Raw genomic sequence first — 15,576 nt, forward strand, 5'->3', positions numbered from 1 at the left:
CCCATGGCTTGACTTGCTCTATAAATGCAAGTAGAAGAGTGGCTTTCCTTGCCAATATATGATAATGAATGTTCAGGAGATTGAGCCCACCATGCATTTTAAGCGAGCAGATACGGTCTTGCCTTAACAAACGTAACCCTTTTCTATCTACCTTGGTTTTTTGTAGGCATTCCATCGCTTTAAACATGAAATTATCAATTTGTTTGCTCGGCCAAGGTAAGAGCGGAAGATAGAATTGGACATATGCTAAGATTATTGATTGTACTATACGCAATGGCACATGTAGAGGCCATGTAGATAATTTCCAGTATTCAATTTTAGAGTGCAATTTTGCCATCACCCATTGAGTTTCATCTTTCAAAGACAATTCCCAACCAATGGGATAACCAAGATGCCTGACTATCTCTTTAGGTGGGATGATCTGACAAGGCCACATAAGCTGATGCCAATCATAATCTTTCAAAGTCAGCAACTTTGATTTTTGAAAATTTACATGTAATCCTGCAACCAAACCATAGAGGGAAAGTGTTTTCATGAGAGTCCTTACATCAGCCTCTGTATTCTTGGAAAAAAAGAAAGAGTCATCCGCATATGCATGTGCCACAAATTGTGTACCATCGGCCAAGGAGAGGCCGTGTAGCTGTCCATCTTGTGTCAATCTGTCCATGTAAAGGAGCATTGGGTGAGTCGCAATGGCGTACAAAAGTGCACTAAGGGAATAACCCTGCCGAACAGTTTTCCCAAGATACCATGAAGCTGAAAGTTCTCCACCCAAAATGCATTTAGTTGATCCCTCTTGATAAAATCAAAAGATGACATTTTTCAATTTAGGCCCAAATCCCATTCTGTCCATAAGCTGAGCTATGAACTCCCATTGTAGTGTATGAAAAGCCTTAGCTATGTCCACCTACATGATAAGAACATCCTGATCCGTATACTTGGCATATTCAATGCCAATATACACATTTTCTATATTGTCAGTGATTTGCCTTCGAGGGACAAATCCATACTGCACAAGATGCAAACTTGCATGTAGAACTCCACTGTCAAACCATCCCAGCCTGGAGACTTCCATTTACCTAGGCCCTTCAAAGCATCGTCCAGTTCTACATCCGTAAAGGGCTCATCCATATTGTTAGCCTCTTGGCGTGTAATGATAGGCATAACCTAGCGTAAGAAAAGTTCTTGCACAACAAGAGCCTCTCTCGAAAGCCGGAGAAAGGCAGCAAAAATGTGAGAAAAGTAATCATGACAAGACTCTGCAAGCGGTGTTTTTGTGCATGTCCAAATACCATCTGTTCTTTTGACTGTTGTAATACATTGTTTTTGCCTGGAAGCATAGAGACCTTTGAAAAAAGCTTTTGACGAGCAGCCTTTATCAAGCATGGCTTCTGCCTTGCCCTAGTTTGCCATTTATTAAGCTTACGTTCATCACGGCGAAGACAAATTTCAGCTTGTGTTGACAGCTACTGTTCATCATTAATCAACTCTCTAGAATGGCTCATTTCAGTGTACTCTTCAATTGCCAATTTTGCTTGTTCAATTTGTCTTCTGTTCTCTCCCATATACCACCTTCCATAGTCATGTATCACAGCTTGCATTCACCGTACAAAGTTGAACCAAGAAAAATCTATATCCTCTTGCGTGTGCATGAGAAGAGAATGCACAACTGTATCTACCAAATCAGCAAAAAGAGCATGCGACAAATAATTATTATTGATCATGAGCAATCTTTTATGAGGTAAGGGACAATCATTGTCAGCCACACCAAAGTACAGAGCAAGCCATACCAGCGAATGATCACAAAGGCGCAATGTATGATCAACCCACAACTTACACGTGTATGCATCATATTGAGCAGCATTCAGAAGGTAACATCTATCCAAACGAGCCCTGTAATGCAAAACAACATTATGATGAAAAGTATAACCCTTTGACTACGGCATGAGCTCTGTCTATAAATCACATGCATCCAAAGAAGTCATTGTCTGCACCCAATCTTGTCTTTCAAAGGACAGCATATGAGAGCAGTAAGAAGTGTTATCATGAAAGTCGGGTGAATTATTAAAATCCTGTGTGATGAAAGCCTTCGAAATCCATGGGTATACGCGTAAGGAGTGCCACATCTCAACTCTATATGCTGAAGTTCGGAAAGCATAAATAGTTGCAAATTCATAGAGTTCTCTTTGAATCATACATTGTACCACAAGCCAACAGCCATTCGGATCATTGTGGAGTAATACAGGCTACAAATCATGCTTAACCATTATGAGGGTACTGTTGGAAATAAGTGCACACTAGGTGTACTATTTCTAGTCTAGTTTCACTTAAGTCTTTGTGTCTTGAGTCTAGTGCCATGTGGCATCTCTACATTTATCCCATAAGTTAGTCTACTCAATCTTGTACTTCTCACCTATATATTGTAGGTGTCACATCAATGAAAGTATCAATCTTGTGTCTTGTCTACACTCATCTCAAGGTAACTCTTTGTCTTTCATTTGTTTTTGTTTCATTTCTAGTTTTGCTCTTGCTCTCATATTTTCAACATGGTATCAGAGCCAGGTTTTCCTAGTTCATTTCCAGCTTGATGCTACCTTGATTCTCTTCTACCTTGCCTCGTCGCTCGTTATCCTCTCCATCGTGCTCAAGTTCTGGCCGCCTATTTCCTGCCCCAGATCTGCGCCATTCCACTCAGGAATCTGCCCGCCATTCCACTCAGGAATCTGCCCGCCATTTTCTGCGCCAGTTTTTGTTGCCTGCGTTGACCTGTTTACAGTTGCTGCTGCCTGCGCTTCACCCTCTACAGGCTGCGCATCACTCCATACCTGCAGCTACTGTCGGTCTCCCTCTCCTCTTGAAGAATCTACAAGGTACATGCTACATTGTCTCCTTCAGTTTGCTGGTCAGTCCTTTCCTCATATCTGCAAACTGCTAGTTCCTCATGCTTCGATAGGCTGTCACATGCTATGGCCTTGACAAGTGGTGAGAGAGCCGGCTTCTAAAAACAGTTTGGATCTCTTTTTCATTCATTTCTGCAATCTTGTAAGGGAATAGACACTGCCCTTGCATTTTAGCAAGAGGTAAGACCTTCCCACATGGCCTCTTCTACTCATTCTCTCATGTCTATCGACAAATTCAATGGCTCCAACTTTCATACTTGGCAAATCAAAATCAAGTGCCATCTTATGAAAGAAGGTCTTTGGGACGTTGTTCACCATGCTGCTCCCGAAGATTCAGACATTGAGCAAGTTATCACTTATGCTCCCACTGCCAAGAATGACAAAGCCTATGCTATCATCCTGCTCGGTCTTGGCGATGATTACATTCATCACATCTCCGACATACAGTCTGCTTCTCGAGCATGGATCACTTTGGATACCCTTTTTGGACCTCGTTCTAAAAACTCTAAGATTGCACTTATGATCTCATTCTTTGATCTATATATGCAGGAGGGAGCTACTATAGCCTCTCATGTCAATTATTTTCGCAGTCTTATGGTTCACCTTGCTTCAGTGAAGTCCCCCATCTCCGAAGATATTGCTATTGCTGTGCTTCTCAAAAGCTTACCTGAAACCTATGCTACTCTTGTCACTACCTTCAAGTATCACAATAATCCTACTCTTGAAGGTATCATCAATGCTCTCCAAGAAGAGGAAAGAACAAAACAACAAAAGGTAACTGACACTGCTTTTTTAGCAAAGAAAGGAGGTTCTAAGGTAAGAAAGCCTTGCACCCATTGTGGAAAAACTAATCATTTGGAGAAGGACTGCTTCAAGGCTCATCCATGCACCATTTGTGGCCGTGATAATCACCGGGAGAAGGACTGCTACTCTAAAACCTCTACATCAGCCCCTGTATCTACCTCAGCCCATGTTGCTACAGCATCTACATCAGCAGATCTTGCTGTTCATTCCTCACATGATGAGGAATGGGCTTTCTGATTACTTCACCTTTCTTGTCTACCACTTTGACCACCGATGATGTAGGTCAAGGGGTTCTAGTGTCTTACTCATTCTGCTTTAGGACCTCTCTCTTGTCCCTACTTGAGAGGCAGAGATTGCCCTTGAGGAGGGATGTCTTCAAGGTCCATCTGTTTGTCTACAGTCAGTTCTACAGTCAGTCTTCTGTCTATCTAGTCTTGTCTGTCTATCTATCTGTTGTCTGTCTATCTGTCTATCAATCTGACTGTGTCTTGTTTTAGATCCATCTTGTCCCTACCCTTGTGGACCCATATGAGGATATCACTTGAGGAGGGGTGTCTCAGGATTTTTTTGTCTCTCATGTCTAGTCTCTCAGTTTATCAATCTTTATGTCTATCTTCTAGTCTTGTCTTTTTTTGTCTTCCTCCTAGTGTCCACTTAAGGAGGGTGTTGGAAATAAGTGCACACTAGGTGTACTATTTCTAGTCTAGTTTCACTTAAGTCTTTGTGTCTTGAGTCTAGTGCCATGTGGCATCTCTACATTTATCCCATAAGTCAGTCTACTCAATCTTGTACTTCTCACCTATATATTGTAGGTGTCACATCAATGAAAGTATCAATCTTGTGTCTTGTCTACACTCATCTCAAGGTAACTCTTTGTCTTTCATTTGTTTTTGTTTCATTTCTAGTTTTGCTCTTGCTTTCATATTTTCAACAGGTACCAGAAAAATTTTGAGATCCTACATAGAAGATTTGATATCCAGAGAAGACTCCTTGTCTTCTAGCAAAACCATGCTAGTTGTACTCTTGCAAACAAACCACATGAGGATGCATTGTATTTACATTGACCAAAGCAGCCTCCATTTATTTACATCACATAAGCCTTGTATATTGTAAGTAAAACACTGGATTAGTATGGACTTATTTACAATGCAAGTGATGTAGATGCTACACCTCACCTTGCATGGCACCATGACTGGTCAAGTCACCATGCAGAGGACGTTCTGTAGTTTGAAAATCAAGCATATTTTTGTGCATGGAGTTCTCTGCATCATGTGCAAACAAAGAATCACCTCTCACTACCGCCACCCACATACTTCCTACTCCTGTAATATTTCTTGAAGCAAATGCAAAAGCTTCCTCTATCCAGTTATGAGAGACCAAGGGTCTTTGTCTAGAAGATATTGTTTTTTTGGGAGTCTGCCATGTATCAGAGTCAGGTTTGTCTTCATCTTTCACATTCATCACATCAGAGCCTGTCGAGGCAACTTTTTCTTTTCCTTTATCTAGACCTAGATGCTATGAATGATTTACATTCTTTCCCTTTTAAGCTTTGTACAGATAGTATAGGAGCAATTTGAGGAGAGGGCATGGCTACAACAGGAGGCCGCAATAGACTTTCTGACTACATATGTCCAAACTTTTTACAAGTAAAGCAAGAACCTGCAAAATTTCCCCACTTAAGCTTAAAGAAAACTTCCTGTGTCGGAATCCCTTGCATTTCAATATCCATTGCAACCCTGTAAGGGGTTTGTTTGTCTGTATCCCAAAGGATACAAAATCTATTTACACTACGAGAAGATTTGAGAGGGCATACAACCTTACCCAGTGATTCAACCAAAAAAGGCAATGCAGGACGCATATAAACTAGGAGACCCACCACTGCAACCCATACAGGGCACCTATGTTTGATAAAATTCTGATAGTCCTTCGTGGGCGACCAAGGGTATACATGCACCATTTGTTGTCCAAAGAACTTGTATTGTAGATGCTTGTGAGTGAGTAACTACATTTGCTTGTATAACTAGTTTGTTTTTACACTCAATGCTTCTAAAAATAGCAGCTATACAAAGGTTAATGGCTAAATAAAACTAAGTATATCCAAAATTTTAAAAAATACAACATTTATTTATGCTTGGATTCAATGGGAATGACCTCATAGAAACCTCTTGCTGTAGAGTAAACCCCTTCCACAAGACATCCACCAAGCATGGCTTTTATCCGTTGGCCAACATCTACCGTAGCAAGCATTTTACCAGGAAAAAAAAGGATTACCGCTTTCTGAGATAGTCTCGTAACGGGGTCGAAGAGCACATGACTAGGGATTTTCAAAATCCAGCACAAGCGTATCCAAGCTTGTCAAATGTTTGCAAAGCCTTCCTCGAGAGTGTCACAAAATTGTTGCAATTCGGGGTTGTCACAACGGCAAGGTTGCAAATGAGAATGCAATTGTCTACGTTTGGGATCAACAAACAATTCCGTTCTGTGGTAAGTAGCTACAGATTGGGCCATGAAGAAAGCGGGAAGAAACAGGCGAAAAATACAAGAGGCACAAAAAAAGAAGACACAAAACACAAAAAACAGAGAAGACAAACAAGGGATTTTCAAATTGAAATCTGGCACAAGCGCATCCAAGGTTGTCGAATGTTTGCAAAGCCTTCCTCGAGAGTGTCACAAAATTGTTGCAGTTCGGGGTTGTCACAATGGAAAGGTTGCAAATGAGAATGCAACTGTCTGCGTTTGGGATCAACAAACAATTATGTTCTGTGGTAAGTAGCTACAGATTGGGCCATGAAGAAAGAGAGAGAAGAAACAAGTGAAAAATACAAGAGGCACAAAAAACAAGACACAAACACACATAAGAGGGGAGTAAAGCAGAAAATAAGAAATGAGCAAATTATTTAACACAGGAATAGGAGAGACAAAGAGAAAGGGTGCACACACACACACACACTCACACACACACAATCGCACCCAAAAGAGACGGAACGGAAGATTTAACAAGCAGCAGTAGAAACATTGAGTTTGAGAAGGAAGTGCAGTGACACCACAGGCTCCTATAAAAAATTGAATTGTAAAACATAATCATATGCATACAAAATGACTGTCTTGAAAGAGATATGTTATACATTTTGTTAAAATCGTCCTATGGGTGTAGGCTGGCAGAATTTGAACCCAGGCTTCTGCCCGACGAGTTCAATCCTACCACCAGACACAAGAAGACCAATCTATGGAGGTAACAATGAACTATAACTCCAACTAAACCATGAGGTGGTTACCTTGTGATGCTTCTCCATTTGCTTGCTGGATATCAAGCCCTTGATGGTTTTAAAGAGCCCATGGATTGCAGACTCAGCAATTCCTTTGAGCCCATACAAATTCAACATGAAATCATACACAAATTCACTACATGTCTGCCTCTCATTGTTAGCAACATCATCCACCGCATCAGCCTCTATCTTTGAAGAATACACTGAAGCTAACAGCTTGGATACCTATATAGACACATATGTAACAAACAACATTAAGATCTCATCTATTTGAAACAAATAAAATAAGCATTTGCACTGTAACAAACAACATTAAGATCTCATCTATTTGAACCTTGGTCTCTCTCTCTCTCTCTCTCTCTCTCTCTCTCTCTCTCTCTCGACATAGTGGATCTTGTGGACCCTCCACGAGCTCCTCTGGACCTACCTCGCCCGACAAGAGTTACCTTGGACCGAGCCTCTGCACTCCAGCGTGCCTGACGCCCTCGGTCCCCCCATCGGCCACGATCACCTCATCAGGTCTAGATCCAAGACATGCTCTACCGCCGTCGAGCTACCTTTCCATGTGACATAGCTGAGGGAGACCTCTCGGCCATACTCATTAGCCCCATGCTTGATATTTTGGAGAGTGGTATACCATCTACTCGGAGCTGATGTTGCTCTCATGTTTCTATGTTCTTAGTATTCCATGATGAGTTTCCATGGATAGTTTTGTATCACCCCAATGAGATAGTATGTTTATGTTTTCTTTTTGTTTTATTTTCCATTCCATGATGAGATATGCCATGGACATTATTGTATCACTTTGGTCTCATAGGCCCATTGGGTCTTTAGTAAACGCTTAATATCTCTCTCTCTCTCTCTCTCATGCTAGGAGAGCCATTACTTTATTACACACTAGATGCCACCCCCACAGCCATGGTTGTTTCTCGTACCGGTATGAACCAATTCGTACCATATGGTTTGTACGGTATGATAAGTCCCCCCCCCCCCCCCCCCCAAACCCAACCCCCCCCCTCTTTGAGAAATAGATCCCAATGCTCAACAAAAATAGAAATCATGCTCAACAATTAAAGATGGAAGATCCCAAATGCTCGCAATACTTTGCAACTTTCGTGTCCACTCAACATTCCATATGGGGTTGCTGAGAGACCCAAAAAATCAAGCGAGGTAGACTGGTAGTGTATACTTGATTGGTAGGATGAGGAGAGAATCTTGCTACATCACTTGGAAATCCCTGGTATAGGTGGGCTAGACAATCAAATCCTCAAGTTATGTACGAGGGAGAAGATTTGGACAGGGCCATTTTGATCTGCAAAGGAGTCCCTAAACCTATCACCCTAGATGCACTGCCCATATTTCCACACTAGGAGACTTTTGGCATCGCATTACCTATGCATGCACTTTTTGGAGACAATTGGGAGATCCAGCTAGGAGAGACACATCTCGATGTTCTAGTTCTTCAAGCGCTGTGGACTCCTCCCCCCCCAACCTTCCCTCACATTCAAGCTTGAAGCTCCATAGTTTGTAAGTGTTTTTAAAAAAATCATATTTTATCATATGGTATTCCAAAATTTCATATCGTACCAAAAATTTCCATTCGGTATCATACTGTACGAATCGTATTTTTGTACCGTGACAGCTATGACCTTAGCATTGAGGAAGGTACATGGGCACGTCACTTGACAGAAAGTCGGCTATGTAGACAATGTTCTATGCATGCCATTGAGACGGAGTAACACTTCACGTTGAAGTGCCAAGCTTATTCACATTTTAGAGATAACTTCAAGCAACTTCTAGATGGATGTGAACAAATACAATAGCTTTTGCCGGCAAGTTTCTTTTCTCCCACCATGCTAGGCACATTTCTCAACCAACTTTTGGATCATCAACAACACCGTGTAAGTAGTCAAACTAACACCCCCTTAAACCCTTTCGTTTAAAGGAGAATTATCTATGCTTTGTAAGGAAATTTGGTCCCATGGGTCATATATGGCCCCCAGTGGACGATAATACCTAATCTAATCTTTTATGAGGGGAGTGTGCCCTCAATTTTTCCAGTCTCGGTTGTCTCAGATCTAGGAGCTGCTCCAGAGACACCGCGGTACATTCCCACAAGGGGTGGATATTGAGGAGCTCTACATTGTTGTTAAGGAGACTAGGTCTCCACTCTGCTTGATTCCACCACCCCATGAGCCTAGGTTCTACTTGTGTGCAGCACATAGGCGCCCCATTCTGTCTGCTCGCTATTTGCGCCACCATGTCCATGCTGTGCGCCTTGTTCTGCCTACGCACAGGTGCTGTCATACTCTGTCTGCTTGCACCGTGCCACCCTATCCGCACCATGCGCCCTATTCTACCTGCGGCACAAGCTTTGCCATACTCTGTCCATGTGCACGTGTCCCTGTCCCTTTGCCAAGCGCTGCTACCATATTCTATCTGTGTTGCACGCGTCCCTCTCCCTCCGCCAAGCGCTGCTGCCATACTTTGTCCATGCCCTGCCATCGCTGTCCCTGTCCCTCCGCTCTACATAGTTGTTGAGGAGGCTAGGTCTCCACTCTCTAGGATGCCACCACCCCATGAGCCTTAGTCTCTCTAGTTGTACAGGCCTCAGTTAGCCAGTACTTACTTGTATGCAGTTGATGTTAGTTTTAGGTTCTTTTTCATTTACATTATTTACCAAGATCACTGTAAGCCATGGATACCTTGTATCATATTTTTCGTCTCATAGACCTCTATGACTCCGTCACCAGACGAGTGAGAGCCCCATGAGGTACGTCACAGGAGATTTCCAGCACTATTGGGGTGAAACACGGCTGCCCTCTATCACCCACTCTTTTCGGCCTCTACATTGATGAGATCTCGAGCTTCATTGACGGATTAGGCGGGGATGGTCCCACACTGGCAGGCATATTGATCCCCATACTCTATGCAGATGACATCGTCCTCCTCTCAGACTCAGCCGAGGGGCTTCGGACACAGTTAAATGCCTTGCAGGACTTTTGCACTCAGCGGGACCTCTCTGTTAACCTTGGTAAAACCAAGGTAACGGTCTTCGATACCTCTCGCCCCTTCACATCCAGATTCAGCTTCACATATAGAGGGGATCCTGTGGAGATTGTCTCATCCTATGTCTACCTTGGTGTCACTTTCAATGGCCCGGGCTTCACCATGCTTCCCGCGGCACATGCCAGAGTGACACGTGGATATGCAGCCTTGAGATTACTTGACCGACAGTGCTTCCAAGCAAATTTCGAGGAGCCTAGGACGAAGGGCTGGCTTTTTGACCCACTTGTCACACCAGCCTTCATGTATGGAGTAGCCTTCTTGGGGCCAGATTTATCCGACGAGGATTGGCAGCGAATTGAGAAGCCCCAAGTCAAGATGTTCTCCCATATGATCCGCAGCAAAACATCAGTCCCACACCAGATTATCCAGGCAGAGTTTGCTGCAGCCCCGATGGAAGTGGATGCACTCTTCCAGACAGTCACATACCTCCATCACATCAGTCTTATGGATCCCCACAGGTACCCGAGGCTTGCCTTGGAGTCCTTAACACAACTAGCACTTCAGGGCCACTCTAGAGTATGGTATGCACTAGTTTCCACTTGGTTCTCAGTATATGGGCTCCGCATGGACTGCCTACCCCCCTTCAGTACCATTTGGACTCCCTTCATGAGGATACCAACCAGGTTATCCAGTTATATCTTCTCAGCCTCTACACCCATTGCACATGGATCACACCTCCAGAGCTCCTCACGAAGATGCACTTCTACAGGGATTACTTCCTCACACTCACTGAGGATGGATTAATCCAGCAGCCGGGCTACTTGAGTGTTCACATGTCCCATGCCATGCGGATTGCGATTGGCTACATACGGGTTTCATCCCACTGCCTCAAAGTGGAGACAGGTAGAGCTGAGCGCATCTTCAGAGTCGGGAAGCTCATACGGAAACCCACAGAGGAGAGGATATGCCGATTATGCCACACAGAGGTTGAGACGACAGAGGAGCATTACATATGCCGTTGCCCAGTATACTATGAGATCCGCGAGAGGTTTTACTGTCTATTTCGTGAGGGATTTGGTCCACTCTCCAGGATCATTGACTTCCATGACCAGCATTGCCTAGGCCTCTTCCTGCTTGAGCTCCGCAGACACATGGACACCCTCTTGAGAGAGCTTCGGCCCCAACCACCCCTCCCTCACCAGCCAACCATCACCAGTTTCTTCCGGACCCAAGAGGTGGAGGACACCGATATAGTGGATCTTGTGGACCCTCCTGGAGCTCCTCCGGACCTACCTCACCCGAGAGGAGTTACCTCGGACCAAGTCTCTTCACTCCGGCGTGGTCGACGCCCCCGGAACCCCGGCCGTTAGCCATGATCACCTCATCAGCTCTCCAAATCTAGGACATGATCCACCCCCATTGAGCTCCTTGCCACAAGGCATAGCTGAGGGAGACCTCTCGGCCATACTCATTAGCCCCATGCTTGATATTTTGGAGGGTGGTATACCATCTACTCGGAGCTGATGTTGCTCTCATGTTTCTATGTTCTTAGTATTCCATGATGAGATTCCATGGACAGTTTTGTATCACCCCACTGAGATAGCTAGGTTTATGTTTTCTTTATGTTTTATTTTCCATTCCGTGATGAGATATGCCATGGAAATTATTGTATCACTTTGGTCTCATAGGTCCATTGGGTCTTTAGTAGCTGCTTAATATCTCTCTCTCTCTCTCTCTCTCTCTCTCTCTCTCTCTCTCTCTCTCTCTTTTATTTTCCATTCGATGATGAGATATGCCATGGACATTATTGTATCACTTTGGTCTCATAGGCCCATTGGGTCTTTAGTAGACGATTAATATATCTTTCTTTCTTTCTCTCTCATCATATCTTTACACTACAGGGGATCATTAAGGGGGGGAGAGCTCACCGGCATCGGATATACTGCTGCTTTGTGGATTTCCGCAAACCTTTTGATACCGTCCCACGGGTCAGACTAATGAGGAGACTGCAGGATATGGGAGTGCCAGTAGAGCAGAGATGCTTTGGGGGATCATTACACTCCATGAGTCAGTCACAGGCAAAGTACAAGCTACAGGAGGTGACTCTGAGATTATACACAACACTATCGAGGTGAAGCAGGGGTGCCCCTTGTGTCCTACTCTATTTGGTCTATACATTGACGAGATCTCGGATTACATAGACAGACAAGGAGGACCACCAGCACATTTGGCGGGAATCCCGATACCGATCCTCTTGTATGCAGATAATATTGTTCTTATTTCTAATTCACTAGAGGGGCTGCAAAGGCATTTGGATGCATTACAGGCCTTTTGCAAGGACCGGGACCTCACTGTGAACCTTGGAAAGACCAAGGTCATGATCTTTAACACCTCCTCATAGTGGATAAGTAGATCTGCAGTATAGTTTACATACAATGCAGAGCCTGTGGAGTATGTTACCTCATATGTATACATTGGGATCACTTTTGCTGGACCTCGGTTCTTGATGCAGAATGCAGCCGAAGCTAGATTGATGAGGGGATATGTAGCCCTTGGCTCGCTAGAGAGGCAATGTTCACAGATACAGTTTCAAGAGCCGAGGACGAAGCTTTGGCTATTTGATACTCTAGTTACACCTGCACTACTGTATGGTGCCCTCATCTGGGGTCCTAGCTTATACCATAGGAGGAGACAGAGGAGAGAGCTGGCCGAGACAGATACAAAGGAGGTATATGATGGGTGGAAGCCGATGGAGAGGGCCCTAGTGGCGATGATCTCACGCATGATTAGGAGTAAGCCATCAGTGCCACATGAGACTGTGCACGCATAGATGGGGGCTGCACCAAGAGTGACAGAGGCTCTATTCCAGATAGTGACATAACTAGCACAGGCTATGGGAGCTTCCACTTGATAGATACCCCCGGCTAGCCCTGGAGTCCTCGAGATAGCTGACACTTGAGGGAGATATAGAGTACGGGTATGCACAGGTAGGCACTTGGTTTGGCATGCACGGTATGCAAATGGAGGCACTCCCCCCATTCCAGTACAGCATAGAGGCCCCGTCATTTGCTCTCAGCCGCACAGAGCGGAATAGGGTTATCAGGAAGGACATTGTTAGACTGGATACTCAGAGGACATGGAGTTCACCTAGTCGTCCACTGGGGACGAAGATGGCCTTCTACAGAGATCACCTCCTATGCCTGATAGAGGATGGGTTCATCATCCGCCCACGCTACATGGACACACACCTATCCTTTGGGGTGACATGTGCGATCGGCCAGATCCGAACCTCGTCCCACCAGCTGAGAGTGGAGACTGCCAGATATGGGCCTAGGGCGGCCGCACCAGAGGACAGGATATACCAACTCTGTCACATAGAGCCCGAGACAGAGGATCATTACATATGCGGATGCCCTGTATACTATGAGATTGGGGGGAGGTTCCATTGCCCCTTTCGAGCTGGGTTCAGACCACTTTCTAGGATCATGGACTTCCCGGATCAGAGATGCCTGGAACTTTTTCTTCAAGAGCTCCGTAGACACAGGGAGTCCTTAGTGAGATCCAGATCAGCTGTACTTGCTCGAGGACCAGCATAGACAGCTCTCACAGACTTCTTCCATACCAGTACTTCGAGGGTCGATCCACTCATCATACCTAGACCATAGGCTAGTGCAGGAGCTTGGCTGACAGGTGTGACACTCGATAGAGCCACTGAGTTATGCAGAGCTCGACGCCCCAAACCCCATGGCCCTCGCCCACGGGCACACCACCACAGGAGGATCCGAGCCATCATCTCCCATCACCGCAGGACCTTCTCACGCCAGCTCAGTTTTACCATCTTGAGCACCATGTCACAACGGCCCATGAGAGATGTATTAGGGTGATATGAGAGCTCTTTGCTCATGTACTTAGATCAGATTTTATAGTTCTAGATTTTTGTTATCTTTCTTTATTCCTATTTTGTACCCAAGATGATGTACCTCATGGATATGATGTAACCTTTTGGTCTCATAGGTCATTTTGGCCTTTTGAAGACGTTAATACAACTTTCTTTCTTCTTCTTCTTGTTCTCTCTCTCTCTCTCTCTCTCTCTCTCTCTCTCTCTCTCTCTCTCTCTCTCTCTCTCTCTCTCTCTCTCTGTTTACCTTCCAGTTCCAGTTTCATTTTCTAGGTGCCAGTAGTATCATCTTTATTTTTCATTTTCTGGTTTTTTTATCCAGACATTGTATCAGATCCACCATGATGTAACTTTTTGGTCTCATAGGTCATTATGGCCTTTTGAAGACGTTAATATAACATTTCATTTCATTTCTCTCTCTCTCTCTCTCTCTCTCTCTCTCTCTCTCTCTCTCTCTCTCGCATAGACCCGTTGGGTCTCCTCCTCCTCCTCCTCCTTCTTCTCCTTCTTCTTCTCTATCTTCTTCTCCTTCTACTTCTCTTTCTTCTGCTCCTTCTCCATTTTATGCTTCTTCTTTTGCTTCTTCTACTTCTTCTGCTCTTTCTTCTGCTCCTCCTGCTTCTCCTTCTTCTTCTTCTTCTTCTTCTCTTTCTTCTTCTTCTCCTTCTCATTCTTCTGCTTCTTTTGCTTCTTCTTCTCCTTCTTGTTCTACTTCTTCTTCTTGTTCTACTTCCTCTTCCTCTTTCTCTTCTTCCTCCTCTTCGTCGTCTCCTTCTTCTTCGTTTTTTTCTTCTCCCTCTTCTGCTCCTTCTTTTGCTTCTTCTGCGTCTTGTTCCTCTTCCTCTTTCTCTCCTTCCTCATCTTCCCCTTCCTCTTCCTCTTCTTCCTCCTCTTCGTCTTCGTCTACTTTTTCATCTTCTTCTTCTTCTTCTCTTTCCTCATCTTCTTCTTCTGCTTCTCCTTCTTGTGCTCCTCCTTCTCCTTTTTCTTCTTCTTCTTCTTCCTCTTCCTCTTCCTCCTCATCTTTGTCTTCCTCGTCTTCTTCTTCCTCTTCTTCCTCCTCTTGGTCTTCGTTTTCTTCTTCTTCTTCTTGCTCTTCCTCTTCCTTTTCCTCTTCCTCTTCTTCTTCTTCTTCTCTTCGTTCGGCTCTTTCTTTCTCTTCCACTTCCTCTTCCTCATCCTTTCCTCCTCCTCCTCCTCCTCTTTCTTCTCCTTCTTCTCCTTCTTCTCTTTCTTCTTCTCCTTCTTTTTCTCCTTCTTCTGTTGCTTCTTCTTCTTCTTCTTCTTCTTCTTCTCCTTCTCCTTCTCCTGCTTGTCCTACTCCTGCTTCTTCTTTTTCTTCTTCTTCTTCTTCTTCTTCTCCTGTTTCTTCTTCTTCTTCTCCTTCTTCTCCTTCTATTGCTTCTCCTACTTCTCCTTTTTTTGCTCCTTCTGCTCCTTCTTCTCTTTGTCTTGCTTATCCTTCTCCTTCTGCTTCTTCTCCTTTTTTTTCTCCTGCTTCCTCTTCTCCTTCTTTTGCTTCCTCCTCCTCCTCCTCCTCCTCCTCCTCCTCCTCTTCCTTGTACTTCTTCTTCTTCTTCTTCTTCTTCGTCTTCTCCTCTTTCTTCTGCTCCTCCTGCTTTTCCTTCTTCTTCTGCTTCTTCTACTCCTCCCACTTCTCGTTCTTCTTCTCCTTCTTCTCCTTCTTCGTCTGCTTCTT

The 15,576-nt window shown here is 44.4% G+C and overlaps 1 protein-coding gene across 1 annotated transcript in view; it reads right to left on the minus strand.

Moving 5' to 3' along the window:
• LOC147614904 (uncharacterized) overlaps positions 1-15,576 on the minus strand; it is a 57,724-nt gene that overhangs the window by 34,795 nt on the left and 7,353 nt on the right. The window contains exon 2 of the mRNA XM_086780230.1: positions 6,980-7,195. Within this exon, the coding sequence (XP_086636356.1) occupies positions 6,980-7,195 (216 nt within the window). The remainder of the gene's footprint in view (positions 1-6,979; positions 7,196-15,576) is intronic.

This window comes from Cibotium barometz, chromosome 41 (assembly GCF_041138505.1).
Source record: "Cibotium barometz isolate CiBa-2024 chromosome 41, ASM4113850v1, whole genome shotgun sequence".
Classification (NCBI taxonomy): Eukaryota; Viridiplantae; Streptophyta; class Polypodiopsida; order Cyatheales; family Cibotiaceae; genus Cibotium; species Cibotium barometz.